Genomic DNA, 20,772 nt, shown 5'->3' with positions numbered 1-20,772 from the left:
ATTGAACTCCCAAGAGTTGATAGACTCAACCTTATAACCTGATGACTTATTAAACCTTAAGCGCAACTCCATGTCAGCCCATGTAGTAAGCTCACTTTTCATATACAATGTTTGTTGGCGATTTGAAAACCATTTCTGAAGTAAGTTTCTCAACTCTTCAACCATTTGCACAACCGGAAGATCTCTTTCATCTTTTAGTATAGCACTCATTCACTTAACGATCCCTATAATCATGATATTATATCTTTTTCCATTACTGTGCGACCGAACCCATCGCTCAACTCCTACATCCACTAAATATTTGGTTTTTCTTGGAGAAATCATCTCTAACTAACCAAATATAGTATCAAAATCTGACATTTGATATTCATGGGCAACATCATGAAACAACTTATGTATAACAACATTCTTGAACTTTGTTTTCAAGTTTTGCCCTAAATGATAAGTGCATACGCTATGACTTGCATGATGAAACAACTTTTATACTACTTTTTCAATGCTACCATGACAATTTGAAACCACCACTAAATCATCTACATGTCCAATCACATCAAATAATTTTGTAAGAAACCACTCCCAAGAAGCATCATTTCCTGAATCACCAATTCCAAAAGCCAATGGGTAGATTTGATTGTTACCATCTTTGCTCGCTGCAACAAACAAAGTCCCTAAATATTTTGACTTCAAGAATGTTCCATCAACTGTAATTATTGGCCCTATTGATGTACGAAACCCAGAAATACATGCACCAAATGTCATAAATAAATACTTGAATTGATTATCAACATCAGTAACAATATCAGTTATTGTTCCAGGATTCTTTTGCTCTAGCATATAACAATAAGATGGTAAAGCACCATAAGACTCTTTAGGTGATCCCTTAATGGAGTTAGGAGCAAATTCTTTTACTCTCCATGTCTTATCATAACTAATCTAAACACTGTACTTGAATCGAATATCTCCTATAATGTCTTTGGGACGATATTGACGACCAACTTGATAAGTTTGTCTCATGCTTTCACCAACCAACCGACTACTTGTATGATGATTATCCCGATACATCATGTCCAACCTACAAATGTGTGTGGGATGGTGTTTCATTACTTGAAAGAAATTAGAACTTCCCAACTTAGTTGCATGAAATTGCCATTTGCATCCATTATCAACACATTGAAGCACCAATAACTTGGTAGTAGGTTCTATCGTTTTAAACTCATACTTCTCTTTCAAGGCAATAATGTACAATTTATTCTACAGTTCTTTCTTACTAGAATAAATTTGCTTCTCTTCAATATGATCATCATTAGTGCCACAATCACTAGTACCTATTTGACTCATGTCTTGGTCATTATTGCTTACCTTCTCAATCATGGTAGGAACATCATTCATGCATGAGACCATCTTTTATATTCATGATGCTATGAATTTCCATTGTTTGAGTTGTTTTGTTGCTTGAATCCCTATTTTCAATCACTTGGACATTGCTGGTCAAGTTGGAATCCAACACATGATAGTCATCATCAATAGCATACAAATTCATGTTCCATTCAACAACATTAGATCTCTCAAGTGGCTCACAGTTGAATTTTGTTATGCTTTCATCACCAATGACATTAAGAGATTCTATTGATCTATCGTATACATGTCCACTTCCTTGCATAAACATTGAATTTGCATTATTTTCAAATCTTCTATCCACGGTGATGCATAATGGAGTTGGTAACTTGTTAGTGCAATTTAAGCGAATGAAAAATTTAACATTTTCATCATCTCTTAGCTGAATTGGTGATGTCAGTATGTTACCACTAAATGCTTACTTCATTAAAAATTGAACACTCAACTGGATCTAGTTGAAGAATGTAATACACAACTCTCATTAATTCATGATATGATATATTCTTCTTAACTATAGTGCATTTACCTTCACTTCCTTTAAAGTGGTATGTGTTCCCATCTTGTACCCAATTCCTTTTATATAAAAGCATTATTCCTACTTCATCAATGACTACAAAATAAAGATTTCAAACTATCATGTTAATAACAAAATAGTGCAACATAGGATACACTTTTATTAAGTTTCAACTATAGACTATGCAATGAATCTTAAAACATATATTTTTATTTTTATTAAACAACTCACTACATAATAATATGTCAACAATTCAATCTCAGTTTTCAGTACAGTTATATAAAAACAGAGTTTTGCTTTGAATAGAAACACATAAACTCAACTTATGTTAAGTTAAACCTGACAAATAGTAAAATTTGTTGTTCAATGCAGTAATGCAACACTTTCCATAAATCAAATGTCCAAATGAATAATATATATAACTATAATGGGTATTAATCATACGAGCAATACTAAAACTGCAATAATTCTCCATGCATGTGATTTATTGCTTACCATCATTTGACCTTGCCATATGGATAAATCTTTTCAACTTCTTTTGAATGAACTTTTCACTTTTTCAGAACTAACAATGGAATCTCTATTTTTTTACCTATAATGTTGAAGTGAGATTTTGAATTTTCAAGAAACTGAAAGAAATAAAATGATAATATAAAAAAGAAATTGTTGGTTGCTTACATATTTTTTCATATTTTCATGACCAAAAATGAAAAATAGATGAAACAATGGTAAGAAGTTAAACTTGTTCTCTGTAGGAAAACACAGAGAATGAGCAACAGTGACTAAAAAAAAAAAAAATAGAACCTATATTTGCAATTAGGGGAGGGGGGGGGGGGGGGGGGGGGGGGGGGGGGGGGGTTATTTTGACCCCTTTAACCAAATAAGTCATTTCTTTACTAGTGATTGACGTGATTACGTATATAAAGGTTGTTCAATTAATGAAAATTAGCATCCTTCATTGTGTGTGTTTTTTTTTCTCTTACAACTTTATTTGTTTTTCCTTTGTAACTCTATCAATATTAATAGATTACCTTTTATATATAGTTCCTAGTTATATAAATTAAAAGTTATTAAGTTATATAATAAATTCATATAACTTCTAACTAAAATGATTATATAAATAGAGAAAAGAGTTTTTGTGATGTATCTTCTCGGGGTATGAGCTGTATTTGAGATGAGGAAAGAGTACTTTATACTTTACTTGAAATCGACAATATAAAGAATAATATAATACGAAATTGAAAAACAAATTATTATGATGAAAGTTAAGAGTGTAATGATAACATTTGTAGAATAAGGGAATTAGAAGAAAAAACGAGAATATTTATAAAGATATAATATCAATCTCCTTTTCATAGATAATTTAAAAAAAAAAAATTATACCACTATAGATGATCATCCAATAGTTGCATAAATTTTTATATTTTATAAAATACAAGATAATTTTACCTTTTCATACTCACATATTACTTGTGATCAATTAATTTTTTGATATTTTAATTGTTTAAATTATTATATCATAATTGAATAAAATAATTCATTTATTAATTTATAAAATATTTTTACATTTAATTCCTATTATAAATAAATAAACTCTTTTGTTTTTTTCACTAAAAGAAAAGGCTTAAAATGAGTAAAAGACTGAAATTTAGTGTTGGGTAACCGTAGAATTTTCAAGATGTGATTATCCCTCAACGCAGAAAAGTTTAGTTAGGGCGGAGGTGATGAGTAAAACCAAAACACAAATGGCGGTGGACTTGATGGCATCAATCACATCAAAGAGTCAGTTAGTTATATGATGAGAAGATAAGAGTGGCTCACAATCTGCATTTTGTCACATCCCAGGAAAAGCTGAAAAGCTGAAAAGCTGAAGAAGCGCGTAAATCGCATTTAAAAAGGGCAACTATTTGGGGGGTTGCTGTCATCTTTCGTTATTGCCAATAGCTGGCCTCCGCTGCTCACACAAATTATTATGAAAGTGGTTGAGGGAGTGGAAGAGAGCTAGAGCTAGCTGTGGGCTGTGGCCATGATTCATATCTACCATCCACAACGTAATACTTTCTTTCGTAGTCCAAGGAATTCCAGCACAAGGTCACAATCACTTTGCAATGCCAATCCTTATGGCTTATGCTGTGTTCCCCATATGATTGTACCCCAATTGGAGATTGTAAATCACTATTGTTTGATGAATTCATAATTGAAGGCTCTGTACTTTTGATCAATAATTATGGGTTTCTGAGGGCCCATCCATGGGGGCAGTGCCCTCCAATTACTCAAGCAGTGGGCCTTCTGGCCATGTTCATATATACGTACATATATATATATATATGAGGCTTAAATTGCGCTCAGGTTAGGCCTTGATCAGTTCCATTTCATCCTCAACACAATCATTGCAGCTGGCAGCCTCTTCCCAATCTCCTTCTCATCATTTCATGTGAGAAATTAAGCACGTACGTACACACCTCTGTATTTAATTTCTGCTTTCATGATTAGCAAGTTAAGTTCGTTGTAATAATCATGAGTCATACATAGTACTTTTGGTTCCATATATAAAACATTTTCCAAGTGTTTTTACCTCCGTCCATCTATCCCTCTACTCCTTCCCTATCACTTTGAATTGATTTAACAAGGGTGATGGGTGGGCAAACCCTCTCAGTCCTTTGTACCATTAAGTATGCGGTAATTGGAATTGCGGGCATGCTTTATAGTAAACCCCAAATATGAGCTAAAGCATCCAAAGAGGTTTCTTTCAACCTAAGAATTGTATTGCATTTAGCATGAAATGACAACAGAAGTCGCAGTTTGAACCCAACTCCAAACCTTATCCGACTGGACTCGCTATCATTTTTAGTAACTAGGCCACATGGCATGCCGCACTGCCATAATTCTCGACCTTGCAGTGAGAAAATGGCCACAAGTTAGGTGTTTTGCACGTGGTTTTTTACCACAAGAAGTGATCCACCATGGCTCCGTGACGATGACAGCGCAATAGTGGCACATGGCCGGAACATCCGATGCCACCTTCAAAGAGCGTTTGTCCCTGTACACAATTCTACCCATCATATTCATCTTCTTGCATTGCTGGTCGCCACTATGCATTGCACTGAATCGGACACATCAAGCGGATCGCGATCGCTATCTACATGTGATGAATTATGAAATTTGGCGTGACTTCATGTCTGAGTATTGTCCAGAGAATGGAGTTACTGCTCTTTCTACTGCTCATATATGTCTAACTAAATTTGATATTCAGCAGGCAAGTTCGGCACGGCCTGTTTCTAAACCAGTTTTTTTTTGTTTTTTGTTTTCCCCTCTCTCTCTCCTTTCCATCGCTCTTTGACAAAATGTTACTTGTATTTATTAGTGGCACACCCAAGTAGGTAAAGCTACCAACTGATGCTTTTAAAGTGGTTTAGTGTAAGTTGGAAGGCTTTGAAAGGAGGAAAGACTAGTCTCAGAAATGTAACGTCCTTTAGGTTTGAAAGTACTGTTCAATCTACACGTGAAAAATGCCTTTCATTGTGTGTTCAACCTCTTTGTCGCAACTTCGATTAGGCTTTCACCAGTCATAAGTTGGTAATGTAAGGATGAAGATGTTATCATTATTATTCAATTTTTAATTTATTATTATAAGGTCTAATCGGTTCGACTTTCGAGAAGACTCAAATTTTTTATGCTTAATAAGAGTTTTTTTATATGTTTAACTAATTTTATTTAAAAACCTTACAATTTAATAAAAGAGTTTTATGACTTGAAAAAAAGTTTAATCCCTTTCATAGAAAGTGTTTGATAAAATTTAATGGCTTAAATTAACTTTAAGTTAAATCATATTTAAACTGTTAACTTAAATTTATTATTTAATTCTTATTTTTTAAGTATTAAGATTGCTTGATAAAATTAATTTAAAATTTATTTTAAATAATTAAATTAATATATTTATTATCATAAATTATAATTAAGGTAAAGGAGGTCAAGTAACAATGAAGATCATAAAGTAGTAAAAGACATCGTAGAGGTAACTATGATAAATTATGGTAAAAAAATAAAATAAAGATGTAAACTTAAGAATAATTTAATTATTTTTACTTATTACTTAAAGTTGTTTTTTACTTTTAATTCATAACATTAAATTATTTTACCAAATGTATTTAATGACTTAAATTAAGTTATTAAACCACTTATTATGTTGGTTTACCAAACACCCATTTAGTTATTATATTAAGTTTTTATTTTATAAGATAAAATATTTAAATACTAATAATTTGAAGAAAAAAAATAATTATCATAGTTTCAAAGATCCCAAAATACAATAATTTACTATAATAATAAGAATTTTATAATGATTTATTTAATTAGACATAAAATTGGTAATTAGGTAATAATTTAGGTTTTGAATTATAATTTGTTGCTAAGAAAATGTTGCAAAATTTTAAAATTAAGTTTCAATGATCATTCACTAATTTTTGTGTAAAGTTATAATTTTTAATTGAAATATATATTATCGAGATTAATTCATTAGAGTTCTAATTTAAAAAATTCATTGAAATTAACAATATTTAGTTTATTTTGTGTACAGTAAAAGGTTGAGTTTTGAAAATTTGTAATAAATTAAATTCTTATTTAAATTTTATGATTTTAGTATCATTGTTTTCATTTTTGAACGTGGAACATATATAAATTTATAAAATTTAATTTTATTAAGAATTGAATGAGTTATGAGGCAAAAATAATAGTAACATGTAGTATATTTTGGTTTGGTTTTGAAAGTTTATAGATTTATTTTAGATTAATTTATTATTTAAATTAAGTGATTTTTATATTATTATTTTCCTTTTTTTATTTATTAATAATTCATTAAAAAAATTAAATTAAATTATTCTTAAAAAATAATAAAAGGCTAAACGACAAAATAAAACATATTTTAGTCATTTTGAGTTTTTTTTACTTGCCAACTTTCTTAATTTATAAGTTGCAGAAAATTGACATACTTTGATTTGTTTTCGATAAAATAATCATTCAAAAATTTCAAAAATGAGTTTGATTCGATTTTATGTGAGAAATCAAGCTTTAGGTTTTTTAATTAAAAAAATAAAATAAAATAAATGACTTTTCTATTAAGATAAAAAAGGTAAAAACTTTCATTTTTTTTTTCATTAAGACAACATTATTTTAAGACATAAATTCAGAAAAAAAAAAAAAAACACTCATCCCTTATTTAGAAAGCCCACCAAATGTCATCCCACAATAACTCATTGTCCCACCAAAAACTTAAAGGATGATGATAATAATAACAACTGAACAAAGAGAGTGATGTCATCAAATCCCTAATATCAGCACACACGGTCTAATATTTCCTTTCTTTGAACAAACGCCATCAAGGTGTAGTCACATGAAATGTCTCGATGCCGGTTGACTCAAAGCTCTTTGCCTTCGGCGAAATGAAAAAGGCTACATTGGTAGCTAGCCTCCAGACGCTACTAGTATATCCTTATTAAAGAGAGCAAGGTTACCTGACCGCATGGAGCAATTTTTTAAAGCACGTGGGAAACAAGCTTTTAATCCCTAGGACTTGATGGAGTTGGGTTGGGCCTACGCCTTCCTTCCTCCGTTGCTTTGGACGTGTACGTGACAATGTGTATGTGCTTTGCTTTGCGAGAATGTGGTGGTGATGGAGCGATGGAGTCACTTTAGACGGGCAGTAGCGTGCTGGGTTTGGGTGATGGTCTTTGAAATGAAATCACATCATTGCTTTCCTTTTCCTGAATTTGCATGGGCAATGATTTCCCTTCCTCTCTGTTTTGTTTCTTCTACTTGCATCTTTCTCAACTTTCCACTCCACTCCTATTCCCTAATCATACACTTTTTTGAGTTCTATAGTACATTCTAAGTATATATATATTTATTATTAATTAATTAATTAATTTTTTCTTTTTTTCTTTTAAGCACGTCCACGCCTTTGCATTTAAAACAATGATTTAGTTTTTTTTTTTAAATAACAAAAATTAATTGTGTAGTATCATAAAAGTCACTTGCACATATCTCTTTTTCTTGTATCTTCCTTATTTTCAATGCCTAGTCGTAAAAGCTTTCTAATATGATAATGGATGTTTGGTAAATCAATTTAATAACTTAATTAATAATTTAATTTAATTCATTAAATAAATTAAATATATTTGATAAAGTAACTTTAAATAATAAATAAAAATAATTAATTTATTTTTAAGTTCATATTTTTGTTTTATCTTTTAACCCTCATTTACTCTAACTACCTCTACAATTTTTATTATTATTTTACGACGTTTATTGTTATTTAACTTTTTTTACTTTAGTTATAATTTATGAGGATAAATATGTTAATTTAATGCTTTAAAATATCTTTTAAGTTAATTTTATTAAACAAGTTTAATACTTAAAATAAGAATTAAGTATTAAACTTTAAGTTAATAATTTAAGCGTAATTTAACTTAAATAAACTTAAGTTATTAAATAATAAGTATTAAATTTTACCAAACACCCAACTTATAATTGAAAATTATATTTTCTAAAAGAAATTTCCCGATCATAATGTTATCATGTTTTAAAATTAACAATACAAATAATTTTAATTTTATTAAGATAATATAATATATATATATATATATATATATATATATAACTAAGTGTGTATATATATATATATATGTTTTCTATTTCTAAAATAAAAAAAATAATACTAGCTTTTAGAAGTTTACTTTAAAAAAAATATATTGATTTTAAAAATGGTTTATTATTTTAAATTTTAAAAATTTAAAAAATGATTTTTAAAGACATAAAACAAATTTATATTTTTAATGAAATATTTAAGTTTAAAAATAAAAAAATATTTATTTTTTCTATGAAATGTTTTATTTTTAGGTAAAAGTTGAAAAAAAAAAAAGGAAAGAAAATGTAGCTAAACATATGTTCAATAGATTAGATGATATTTTAAAGAATTCAACCCTGTATTTATTAAAATGGGTGGGACGTAAAGAGGAGTTGCATATGGAAACAAGAAAAGGTACCATTCTTTCTAACTTTACTATAAATGGATCTCATTAGTCATTTCCTAATAATCATAATCATCACAATCATTAACAAATGAATCCCATAATACCAAAACAAAAGCTATAAACCCCGATTTATCAAAATACCGGCAAACGATAAAATGCACTTACTTTTGGACATTGTATGTGTACTTCCGCTAGCGAAGGCTTCAGAAACGCCACTGCCCCTCTAAGCGCTACGTCTCCTGCAATCAAGACCCGTTCAGACTCCGCATTAACCGCGTTGACCAAATGCTGTCTGTTGATCAAAGGGTGGGAGAAGAAGGGAGACGTACTCACGGGATAGAGGGCGAGTGAGCTAGTGTTGAAGCGCTGGACCCTCCGAGAAAACCTCACTCGAAGTCACTTCTTTTCAACTCCCGAGGTCTCTGTCTCTCAATAGCGAGTGGTGGTGGGCACCGTGCGCCAGTGGGCACAGTGCGCACCAACCTCCACTGTCCAGGGAGATCACACACTGATAACAAAAGAGAGAGAAAGGAGAACTCCTCTCTCTCTCTAGCTCTCGCTTTCCTTGTTCAACTTCATTAATGGTCACTTTCACTCCCTTCCTTTTCGAAGCTACTTAAGAGCGAGTGAGTTACCAATTCTGTAAAAAGCTTCGGATGAGTTTATGGCGATTTAGTCCAGCTAGGGTTTCCAATTTTGAATGTGCGATTAGTTTGGATGAGGAGTTGGTGGTGGTGACATGGATCCTCCCACGCTCATAAACCAAGGGGCGTCTTATCATTTGGCTGAGATCTGGAACTATCCGATCAGTGGTGGTGGCGCTGGGGAGGCTGGAGGTGGTTTGGAGCTGAGGGGAGGGCATCTTGGACAGAATTTGGGGCACTTTGGGGATAATGCTGGCGTAGGAGGTGCGAATCGTGAAGCTTCTGGTGGTGGTGATGATCCGATGGTTTTGGAGCGTAGTGGAGGGAGGAAGCGGCGTGATGCGGCGACAGAGGATGAGGGGGGGAAGGCCGTGTCAACCAGCGGTGGCGGCAATGTTGCGGTATTTGTTGATTTAACTAAATTTGGAACTCTGGTTGAAATTGAATTGTAGAATTGTGGATGGGTTTTAATTCCTTGCTTCCATTTGCTTTTGTGTTTCTTTTCAAATCGGTTTTGTTTTTTTGATAGTTTTGTAATATCGATGAAGGAAAGTTTTCTTGTAGTTTATGATTTGAATTCTGTTTTTCGTCTTTAGATTCTGATTTGTTGATGCCGAAATAAATTTAATATGTGTATACAGGAAATTTTGTTTAGGCGGACGACGTTGTATATTAATTTGGATGGATCATGGAGTGAATTTCACCTTTGTATAAATTTATACATAATATAAAATGTGTTTGGGATTCATTAGACTAAGATTTCTGTTTTCAATTGAACAGAATGATTGTGATGGTAAGCGTTTAAAAACTTCGGGATCCAGAGATGAGAACCGTGATTCCAAAACTGAGGTAGAAACCAGTTCAGGCAAGCCTGTGGAACAAAACCCTCAATCAGCTGACCCACCTAAGCAAGATTTTATTCATGTACGAGCAAGAAGGGGTCAAGCTACTGATAGCCACAGTCTAGCTGAAAGAGTAATTTACTTCCGTCCTTTTAATCTTGTAATTTGAAGTAGTTTTGCTAAGAGTTTGGATTATAATGAGATATAAATGGAAAGGCTGGGATTTTAGAACCTGCTACCCATCATGTTAATCTTGTCTATTTATTTATGGTTGTGAATTCTGTTGGAAATTGATAGCTAAACAGTGTGCGTCTGGAAATTTTCAACAATTTCTTTTTCTTATGGAAACCATTTGGCTGACAGGCTAGAAGAGAAAAGATCAGCGAGAGGATGAAAATTCTCCAGGACTTGGTCCCTGGTTGTAATAAGGTGAGTATTAGTGTTCCATTTTGTCTGGTGTACCTTATGTAGCAAAGAATTAAAAAAAATGTTGGATCTCTTCTATGTTGTTAGCTATTTATTTACTGATAGCCTTAGTCAGAAAACCAGTTGAAACTTGGTAGCATACATGCAGCACCATTGCAGTTGAGATATATTGTGCTTCCTCTTAGCGTGGTAATCTTTTCTGAAATCATTTGTTTTCTTTTTGAGTTCAGGTTATTGGCAAAGCGCTGGTCCTTGATGAGATTATTAATTACATCCAATCATTACAGCGTCAGGTTGAGGTATGCAAAAATATTCCATTCAAGATTGCAGCACTGTTTTATTTATACCTTTCTTCTATAGGCTGAGACTTGAGTCATACATTGGATTTGCAGTTCCTGTCAATGAAACTTGAGGCTGTCAATTCGAGAATGAACTCTGGCATTGAAGGATTTCCTTCAAAGGATGTAAGTCTTAGTTTTACCAATTTCCAACAAAAGTGTATGCAGTTGTAAAGTTTTTTTTTTTTGGTCTTTCTCTGTTTAATGTATGCATACCATCAAGGATGCACCTTTTTCTTCTTCTTCTTAATGGTGCCTATTGTCTTTTGAAAAATTTTGTGGGGTTTCATATCCTTGTTGAAACTGTTCATCATATATGCTGTAAACCATTTTACAAACCTTGCCCTTTCAGTGAGTGAACTTCTTTGAAAATTAGTAAACCTAAAATTAGAGGAAAAGGGACCCAAACTGCCTGAGTATTTCATAACCATGCGTGAGATGGTTAGAAGATGGACTTATCCATTTCAGTTGAGGTAAACCAAATGAACGGCTTGGAATAAGGTTTGTCGAGGATGGTGGACCATATTTTGATTCTCTAGTTCCTTATTCAAGAGCCATGCTGGGAGACTATTAGTCATGCTCTGCTTTACCATCTCTGTTAATTTTGTTACGCTGCATATGTTTTAGTATTCAATTTGACTTATGTATTTTACATTTTCCTTGCTTTCATTTGTAACAATGCCCAATGACTCTGGGTTTATCTAATTTAGTGGGTTTTTTCCTTTGGGATTTTTTTGTATGGCATGGATGATTTTGTTATGGCTGGCATGGTCTCTTTGGTTTCAGGGGGCCTTTTTCCCTTTTCTTGCGTACAACTTCAAACTTGGGTTTGTCTTCCTTGTTCTTTGATGCAATATTCACCTATTGTTTATTGTAGGAAGTTGATCCTATTACAAAGAAAAGGAGCCGTGCTAGCACACTCAGTTTACCATTAGAAACAAAAAACCCATTGTAAAGACACTGAAAAATGCAAGAAATAAAAGGATTTTCTGCATGATGTATGGGACTATGTGTTTTTCTCAAATATATATTTGCCACAGAAAGAATGAATTGAATGGAGCTTTCAACTGTTGTTTGACGTGTGACTTCTCTAAATTTTCTTTGGTGTTGGATTGGTTGCTTTATGCATACAAAAATATGTACTTAAATAAGGATAAGAGTGACATGGGGCTGAGCTAATGGTTAGGTGACAAAATAAATGTACTTAAAAAGACAGTGAATTTACTCTTGTATTTCGCTTCTGTTGAATTCTTACAAAAAGTCATTTGGTGTTTCAGTTTGGTCAGCAAACATTTGATGCTGCTGGTGTGGCATATAGTTCACAAGCAACAAGAGAATATGGCCGGGCCTCATCGCCAGAATGGTTGCATATGCAGGTTGGTGGTGGTTTTGACCGAACATAATTTACATAATCCTAGTAATTTGGTAATAAGAGCATTAAGAAGCTGTTCTTCCTCCTTCAGTGACTGTCAAATACTATCATGTTGTTTTTAAGTTAAAGAGAGATCTATTTCCATTTTCGACATTGGGCATGGAGGTGTAATTTCTGTCTATAAGACTTCTTTGATTTAAAATCTGGACATCTCCATTTCTGTGTGTTAGAAAATGATTTCTTTTATCTCAAAATATGTTGCAGCAGCTTGATGTTCTTCTTTGTACTAATATCCAAACAGAACCCCCCAGAGTAGGTATTGTTCTTGTAAAAGATTACTGCTTGTTCAGAGTTTGTAATTCTTAAAGAGTTTAATCCAGCCGGTGTTAACCTTGTTTAGCGTTGGTTACTACGAACCTGAAGGTCCGTTCAGTGAAATCGATGCCAGTTTAGCCCTATGGTTAGTTAAAAGCCCTTAATAAGTCGATAAAAGGCATTTGCTTGGTGGGATTGAAGCATCCAGTCTCTTGCCAAAAGAACGACACCAAGGGTTCATTCTGAAGCATTTTTTTCTTTTTTTGTCCAAGTCTTGATAGGTTTAAAATGTTCATGTATCCTTCGATTTTACATTAAATTTTATTTTTAGATATAGATATGCATTTAAAATGTAAAATGTTAAAAGGTACAACTTTTATTTTAAATTTTAGATGTGAATTATATTTTTACATTAATTTTTATTTAAATTTCAAGTAAACTCATGTCCATTCAAACTTTCCCAAAAAAAAAAAAAAAAAAAAAGTAAATAAAAGTAAATGCCCAAGCAAGTGTAAAACAGCTATGTATGTCCCGTCTTTGCCATCTTTAAGCTGTTTCCAGATCTCCAAGGACGGTATCAAAGGAATATAAATATATAGTACACAGTACTGAAAATGCCTTATAAAAGGTGTGATGCTGCCACTGGGGTTTTAGTCTAAATGGTTGCATGGGCGAACAGCGACTAACCACGCACTAGGGCTTCCATCAGGATGGCAATTTCTATTGGAATCACATGGGTTAGTTCTGAGTCTTCTGACTGCCACCTCTCACAGAACTATTTATTTATTTATTTTTGTCTAACTTTTTTATTATGTAATATTAAATTAAGAAGCCAAAGTTACCACAAATATGTACAACTAGATGCGTCCTTTAGGATAAGGATGAGGATGAGGGTGAGCATCCTCTGACCAGGGCGCTGCTACGACTAGGCATAAAATCAGGTATTCGAATGTACGTTTCTATACACGCAAAGCACAGTATCAAAACTCAGAAGTGGAAGCTAGCTAACTATTTTTCTGGTAACCTATTAAAATAGCTTCCAACTCACGTCTTGGGAGACAAGGCAACTCTGCATAAAACAGCTGTCCTCGATTGTCCCATCATTGCCAGAGAAGCTAAAACCCCTTCAAGAGGAGGATTCTATCCGCACCCAATTTCAAGTTTTAACTCTGCAATTAAAGGTGGAGTCAATTTCCATTTTAGCAACTCCCTCCCATCTTCCGTACAAACCTCAAAACCGAAATCTCCGATGATTTTTCCCAATGTCCGCCACGACGAGGAAACCCCTCCTGAATACTAGGGTTATTGGACGTTTCTTCCCTTGCACTCACTCCGATCCAATCGTTACCATTGCTAACTAATCACATACATGCAGAAAACATGATTTTCCCTAGTTTTTCTAACGGAGAACTCAAACATACAATATCATTTTATTTTATTTTTCTCAAAATATATTATAAAATACCTAGAAGTACTTCAAGTTTATTTGAAAAAAATAACTTATTTTTATAAAAATTTCTCATAAAATTATTTTAGCTTAAAACATTTGTCAAAGCTGTTTTTTAACATTGGATAACTACGTACTTTTAAAAACAACTCCAAACAGATACACGATGTCTTCATTTTTGTTTCTCATTGAAAATTTGAGTAGATGAGAATAGACTTGGTTAGTCGGTTTCATGCCTTCCCCCGACACCCACCCTTTTTTTTTTTTGCCTGTAATTCACTGCCAAATTCTGCATTTGAGTCATTGAAACAAAAATAAAACTCTAAGGTAAGAGGTCATAGTGCTGCAGGTGAAGTCCAAGTGTCCAACGGCCGAACCATATGCCAAAGCGGCCTCTTTACCAGGTTGGATGTGGCCTTTCAGTAGAACGGAAAGTTGAAAATAGGTCTCTTTAAAAATAACAGGAAAAATAAAACATAACCAAATAAATTGAAGGGGAAAAACCAAAAACAAAATGATGAGCGTGCCTAATTAGCTGTTCAACCTCAAATTTGATTTCATAGATTCACTTACTGGACGGAGTTTCTAACTATAATTCCTACCTACGCTTCTAAGATAGACATTTCTTTCACAAATACCACTGGATGTCGCCAGGTCTTTGTATAGGACTTTTTTTGATAAAAAAAAAAATACCCTTCAAGTCAGGCGATTGATGTTGCGCATTGCAAAGCAAGGGAGCAAGGGAAAAACAAGTATTTAAAAGAGTCTATAGACATCAGACCTTTCAATGATTTCTCTTTGATGTCCGGAAGGAATTTACTTGATCAAAATTATCCAGTGGTATGTGGCTTGAAGTAAAGAATACGCCAATGCTTTCACAAAGAAAATGGAAGAAAATACTAAGATGAAGCGTTCCAGAATTAATTACAGGAGGAAACAGAAAAAAAAAATGGAGAGGTCTCTAAACAATAATGAAATCATGTTATTGGTTGTGTTGTACCAAAGGAAGTTCCGCCCTGGCTGAAACCATTCCCACTTGTTTGGAAATAGGAAACGGTTGCCCAGATCACACGTAGGAGTAGGATTACCACAAATACAGTACCTCCAAGGGTGCAAAACACCTGCAAACAACATACACTACCAGATCAGTTGTTGTTACCTCACTTTTATCTCACTTGCCTCCTGTCCAATTATGAAATAAACAAGAATGCTCCAAATAGTATTTACCAGGAACTGCATTTGTTACAGATCATATTAAGAATTTTATCAAATACCGGATTGCAAGTAATAAAACTGATACCACTTGGGCAAGGCTTTTCAACAATCATTATTCCCATGCAATAGTGAAAGAAAAAGAAAACTCAGCTGGAAAAGCAAGCCATTTCAGAGTGCCCCATTACATTGAACATTGTTTACTTCAAGCTAAATTTTTCCAGGAATCATGTTTGACTGGAGAACCACATCAAATGTTTGTTTTCTGTTGGTGGGAAGATTTGGACTGTATTTGGAACAGCTTATTGTGCTAAAAAGTGCTTGATGAAAATGTTTTCATGCAAAATCATTCTCATAATTCATGTTAAAGAGTAGGTGTTTAGTGAAGGTTAATGTTTTGAGAAGCCAACATCAGTAAGTTCAAAAATGGGCATCAGCAGCTGTCTATCTTATCATCAAAACAATAAAACAAGTCTCTTACTAACAGAACCAGTCTTCTGTTCTATAACCTCACAATTAATTAATTAGAAAATTACCAAAGATGTAAATAACAACAAACAAAACACAGGTGACAGAAAATAAAAAACAAAAATATCTAGAGAATGAATCTAAAGCAGTAAGAGCTCGAAAAGCAATAAAGACCCGAGTTGGATGACAAAGTTGTGCTTCAGAATCCCACAGAAGTACATTGCTCTTCAGAGTGAGATTTTATTCATATTGGGAAGAAATTACTGTATGTGTTTCATCTTCTAAAAACCTAAAGAAAGTGAATCACAAATTTCAGTCTTTTTAGTCATCATTATTAATTTGAACTTTGAAATATCCTGTGACTATGAGGACTTCAGAAAAATCAGAATAGCCCCTACAGTTACTGTTGGAAATAAAATAGGATTTGTTATTTTCTCCTCGTAGCAAACACAGAGGATATAGTTGTCTTTAAGGGTAAATTTAATTTCATTTTTTTGCATCCTCATCTTGACTTCCAAAATGCATTTCAAGAAGCTCCCTTTGTCATTGCTTCTCAAGATGGACCTTTGGAGAGTGGAGAATTCTTCTGGAAGCCCATCTGATAGACCTCACCAAACACAAACCTTTTAGCATAAGGTTCTGTGTGTCTTAAAAAAAAAAAAGCCCAATTAGATTTAAAAGCTAAGCAAAACAATAACTTATATACAAGATCAGATGATCATAATAATGCTATAATTATGGCCTAGATGATCTTGGATCTGATATATGCTTGTGAAATGTCTCCAAAGTTGTATTTTGAGGCAGTAGATAGCATCTACACTAGTCGGAATTAGTAATGACAAAGCAGTACCTCAAGAAGTGCTTTAATAATCGAAAGGGACGCCAAAATAAGAACCCCATCAACTGCAAAGGACACCTGCAAACCCCAGACAAGGGGGAAAAAAGGTTTATAGAAAACAACTAGCTGCTACTTGGGAAGATAAAAAGGCATCCAAAACTAACTTGTGGTAACATTTTGAAGTAGAATATGACAGAACAGAGATATTTGATAGGAAAATAACAGATTCTCCACATAAACCAAATACAAGAAGCACGGTTCAAAAGAGTCATTATACAGAACCCAACATAAGCAAACAGAAGCATAACAAAAACTAGCATGATGTCAAATTAACCTCCCAGCCAAAAATGAAATTAGCAACCAAAGAATCCTGAACAGACAGAAACAAAACCTGTAGCAGAAGTGCATCGGATGAGATAAATTACACAAGATATATCTAGAGGACCTCAATATTATTTCCAAAATTGCCTTAAAGAATTCCATTAAAATTAATTACAAAAACCCCCAAATCTCTAAATCAGGTATTACATAATATTGCTTCAGCTTGTTTCTTCAGTCCTTATTTGTTGATCCTATGTACTTAAAGGCCTTTGGAGATTTTAGGAATTTTCTCAATCCCGTCATGTTTTACGGGGTACTCAAAACGCAGGAATCCATGATGAAATTCAGGCTTTGACAGAAGATAATAGATATGGCAAGAAGATGAATTTTCACCTTAAGTGCAATGGAAAACAAGATGGACCGTATTGATATGCGTTCAACAATCAAATGCATCCTCGAATAAGTACAAAAGTATGGATTTCTCCAGAAATATGAAGAAAAAACCACTATAATGAGTCCGTTCTCATGAAATTCTAGGCGTGATGAGGAAAAAAATTTAAAAAAAGGCGAGAGCAGTGAAGAAAAGGAGACACACCAACTGAGGGGAAATTGCCGCCGGTAATACAGAGCGTGAGGCCTTCTTGGCATGCTTTGAGGCCTTCTTAAACATGCTTTGAAGGAATTCGATTAACAAATCTGCACTGCTCTCTGTCTCATCCTCTTCATCACTCTCAATTAAATCCTCATCCTCAAAGAAAGATTCATCAATCTCCTCTGGCGCTTCGCCCGCTGAACCGCTTAACTGGCAATACACACCTCATTAGGTAATTCCTTTCGAGTTTCAACCTATTTTATCATTACTTTCTGTTTTCTTTTCTTGCAGAGAAAACGAAAGAAAATAAAAGCAAATGAACCGCTAGTAGAATTGAGCTAGAAGGATAGCTTATTTGTAAGAAAAAACAAAACAAATACTAAAAATCTCTTTTCTTTTCCTTTTTTTTTTCCCGCATTTTCCCCGTAGCCAAACGTTCCTTTTTTTTTTTCCCGCATTTTCCCCGTAGCCAAACGGAGCCCCGGAAAAATTGGAATATATAACAGCATATATATATATATATGTGTGTGTGCGCGCGTGTGCGTGCGTGCGTGCGTGTGTGTGTGTGTGTGTGTGTGTGTGTGTGTGTGTGTAGAGAGAGAGAGAGAGAGAGAGAGAGAGAGAGAGAAAGAGAGAGCGCGCGAAAAAGAGACCCTGGCATGGGAGGTGAGAGTTGTAGGGTTTCCAGTGGGTGAAGTGCGGTGACGGAGATGAAGTGATTGCGGGGGACATGCGAAATTTGGAGATGGTGTGAGGTTGAGGTTGAGCTTGGTTGTGGCTGTTGGATTGAGATTTATGATCAACCCCGATAACCTTCCCACTCCAGCCATCATCTGCTGACAGCTGAGTGGATTTTCTTATGGAAAAATAAACAGAGCACGCACACCACCCACACGAGTGGGGGCATTTCTTAATTTAATGAAGATAGGGCATTGTTGATATTACTTAATATAAGATATTAGGGGAAAAAAAAAAATTGGAGGTGCGGGGGATCGAACCCCGTGCCTCTCGCATGCAAAGCGAGCGCTCTACCATTTGAGCTACACCCCCTTGTCATTAAAGGTTTTATCTAAATAATATTATTTATAAAAAATATTTTATAAAATACGAAATATATTACTTTTAAAGTCATCTTTTCAAAATGAGATTTTAATAGGAGAAAAATTTACAAACATTTTATAAAATATTTAGAAAAATATATCATTATTTAAATTTTCTTTTGAAAAAATGATTTTGACATATAGTTATAAGGTAAATTTATCTTTTAAAAGACAATTTTGATGTGAATGTATAGTTTGTATTTTTGAAAAAGGTTCATTTCATTCACTTCTCCTTGGGTTTTTTCTAAGTACACGAGACTCTTATTAATTTGAAATTTCATCAAATATCTTTCCTATTTGAAGTGAAAAGGAAAGTGATTAAAAATAACAAATGAAAAGAATAGAGGGGATATTTAATGAAATTTCAAATCAATACAGGTTATGTATATTTAGTTCAAATCTCATAGGAAGTGAATGTGGTTAACTTTTTTCGAGAATAGATTCATAACTATCATTAAAAAAAAAACACATGTATTTGAGCAATAAAAACCCCTCATACCATCTCATTGTTTCGAATTCCGTTTTATTTCAATTTCTCATTTCTTTTTTGTTTTTTCTTTGGGAAGATTAGTGGAATATCAAGTAGTTCTTTTTGTTTAAAGATTATAAAAAAATTACAAATATAGAGACAAGTTTTAAATCATAGAGAATTTAAGAAAAATAAAAAAAGAAAATGTAACATAAATTTAAGATGAGTATTTTTAAAATTCAATCTTTAATGAATATAAAGAATTTGAAAATTATTATAAAATATGAGTGTTTATGGAACTTGTAGATAATCATTCATATTGATGTAAATATTTTTCTAACTCCTATAAAAGAAGAGAGTTGCTAATAAAAATATATTCATTTTTCTCTAAGCATTCCAATTTATTCTTTTCTCATTTCTTTTTCTAATTCTTTTATTTTACAACAAAAATATAAATTTTTTCTCTAAATAATTTTTTTACATTTTATTCTTTTATGAGGATAGAGTGAAAACAAATTTACAACCTTTTATTGAGTGAATCATAATAATGATCTTTTCACTATGTCTTAGTTTAATCTCTAAACATTTTATTTAAGTAGTATTAATCTTAAAGTATGATTGCTAAAACTTAATTCTAGTCTTTCTAGATACTTAAGTACATAAGGTATATTTAAGTTAAATATCAATTTAAGTTAAGTCATTAAATTTATGTTTGGTTGGTTGGATATAGTATTAGATAAAATATAAAGATATGATAATTTATTTTTATCTCATATTTAATTGACAATGGAATAAAACGAGTTATTCCATCCATTATTATGTTTCATATCCAATCAAACATGAGATAGAATAAATGGTGAGATATATTATCTTTTATTTATTTATATATATATATATATATATATATATATATATATATATTTCCCTTCTACATTGAATATAATAATCCTAGGTTATATATATCATAAATTATTAATTTATCCTTCTCATTTATTTTCTTCATTTTGTTTTTTTCAACTTTTTATTTGCTCATTTTGTAAATAAATAATTTTGATTAAAAAAATTAAATTTGTAGTCCCGACAAAAACTAAAAAATGTATAAACTATATTATAAACTAATACTAATATATCAATTAATTAATATGACATATATAATTTTTTTATATATTAACAACATAATATAGTTTTTTTATTTATACATTTTAAATATTTTAATCATGATTATTATTAAAAAAAATACAAAATTACTTAGTAATATATATTGTTACAAATGATTTCCAAATAATATTAAATATAAGAGAGATTTCATACTTTTTTTAATAGCAAATATTGTAATACAATATAGTTTTTATTTTAAACAAATATTTAACATTGAAATGCAATATGCTTTCCTTCAATATTTTATTCTTTTTAATGCAAATAATGTTGAAGATAAAACAATTTATATAAAA

At 32.4% G+C, this 20,772-nt stretch overlaps 2 protein-coding genes and 1 non-coding gene across 3 annotated transcripts; 1 reads left to right on the top strand and 2 right to left on the bottom strand.

The window, feature by feature from the left end:
• The first annotated feature begins 9,133 nt into the window (after positions 1–9,133).
• LOC100265665 (transcription factor BHLH089) lies at positions 9,134–12,825 on the top strand. Its single transcript, XM_002272740.4, has 6 exons — positions 9,134–9,982; positions 10,362–10,556; positions 10,787–10,852; positions 11,080–11,148; positions 11,242–11,313; positions 12,465–12,825. The coding sequence occupies exons 1-6, from the start codon at positions 9,677–9,679 to the stop codon at positions 12,588–12,590; spliced, it is 834 nt and encodes a 277-aa protein (XP_002272776.1). The 5' UTR covers positions 9,134–9,676; the 3' UTR covers positions 12,591–12,825.
• Positions 12,826–15,194: 2,369 nt separating this feature from the next.
• LOC100243345 (protein SHORT HYPOCOTYL IN WHITE LIGHT 1) lies at positions 15,195–18,683 on the bottom strand. The gene is made up of 4 exons (XM_002272707.4): positions 18,406–18,683; positions 17,756–17,962; positions 16,852–16,917; positions 15,195–15,442 (listed from the first exon to the last, which is right to left on the bottom strand). Exons 1-4 carry the CDS (start codon positions 18,583–18,585, stop codon positions 15,299–15,301), a joined length of 597 nt encoding a protein of 198 aa, XP_002272743.1. The 5' UTR covers positions 18,586–18,683; the 3' UTR covers positions 15,195–15,298.
• A 46-nt stretch (positions 18,684–18,729) lies between these two features.
• Positions 18,730–18,802, bottom strand: TRNAA-UGC (transfer RNA alanine (anticodon UGC)). Its single transcript has one exon. It is a non-coding gene; the product is annotated as a tRNA-Ala (tRNA).
• Between the last annotated feature and the right edge of the window lie 1,970 nt (positions 18,803–20,772).

Source organism: Vitis vinifera, chromosome 1, assembly GCF_030704535.1.
Source record: "Vitis vinifera cultivar Pinot Noir 40024 chromosome 1, ASM3070453v1".
NCBI lineage: Eukaryota > Viridiplantae > Streptophyta > Magnoliopsida > Vitales > Vitaceae > Vitis > Vitis vinifera.
The sequence above is the reverse complement of the archived record's forward strand: the minus strand, read 5'-3'. Positions and strand labels throughout refer to the sequence as shown.

Excerpts from the sequence above, each read along its gene's own strand:
- LOC100265665 (XM_002272740.4), top strand. The coding sequence starts at position 9,677 with ATGGATCCTCCCACGCTCATAAACCAAGGGGCGTCTTATCATTTGGCT. Across the intron at positions 11,149-11,241 it reads CATTACAGCGTCAGGTTGAG|TTCCTGTCAATGAAACTTGA; the intron begins GTATGCAAAAAT and ends TTGGATTTGCAG. Across the intron at positions 11,314-12,464 it reads AAGGATTTCCTTCAAAGGAT|TTTGGTCAGCAAACATTTGA; the intron begins GTAAGTCTTAGT and ends TTGGTGTTTCAG.
- LOC100243345 (XM_002272707.4), bottom strand. The coding sequence starts at position 18,585 with ATGATGGCTGGAGTGGGAAGGTTATCGGGGTTGATCATAAATCTCAAT. Across the intron at positions 16,918-17,755 it reads CGGCAATTTCCCCTCAGTTG|GTGTCCTTTGCAGTTGATGG; the intron begins GTGTGTCTCCTT and ends TGGGGTTTGCAG. Across the intron at positions 15,443-16,851 it reads TTATTAAAGCACTTCTTGAG|GTGTTTTGCACCCTTGGAGG; the intron begins GTACTGCTTTGT and ends TGTTGTTTGCAG.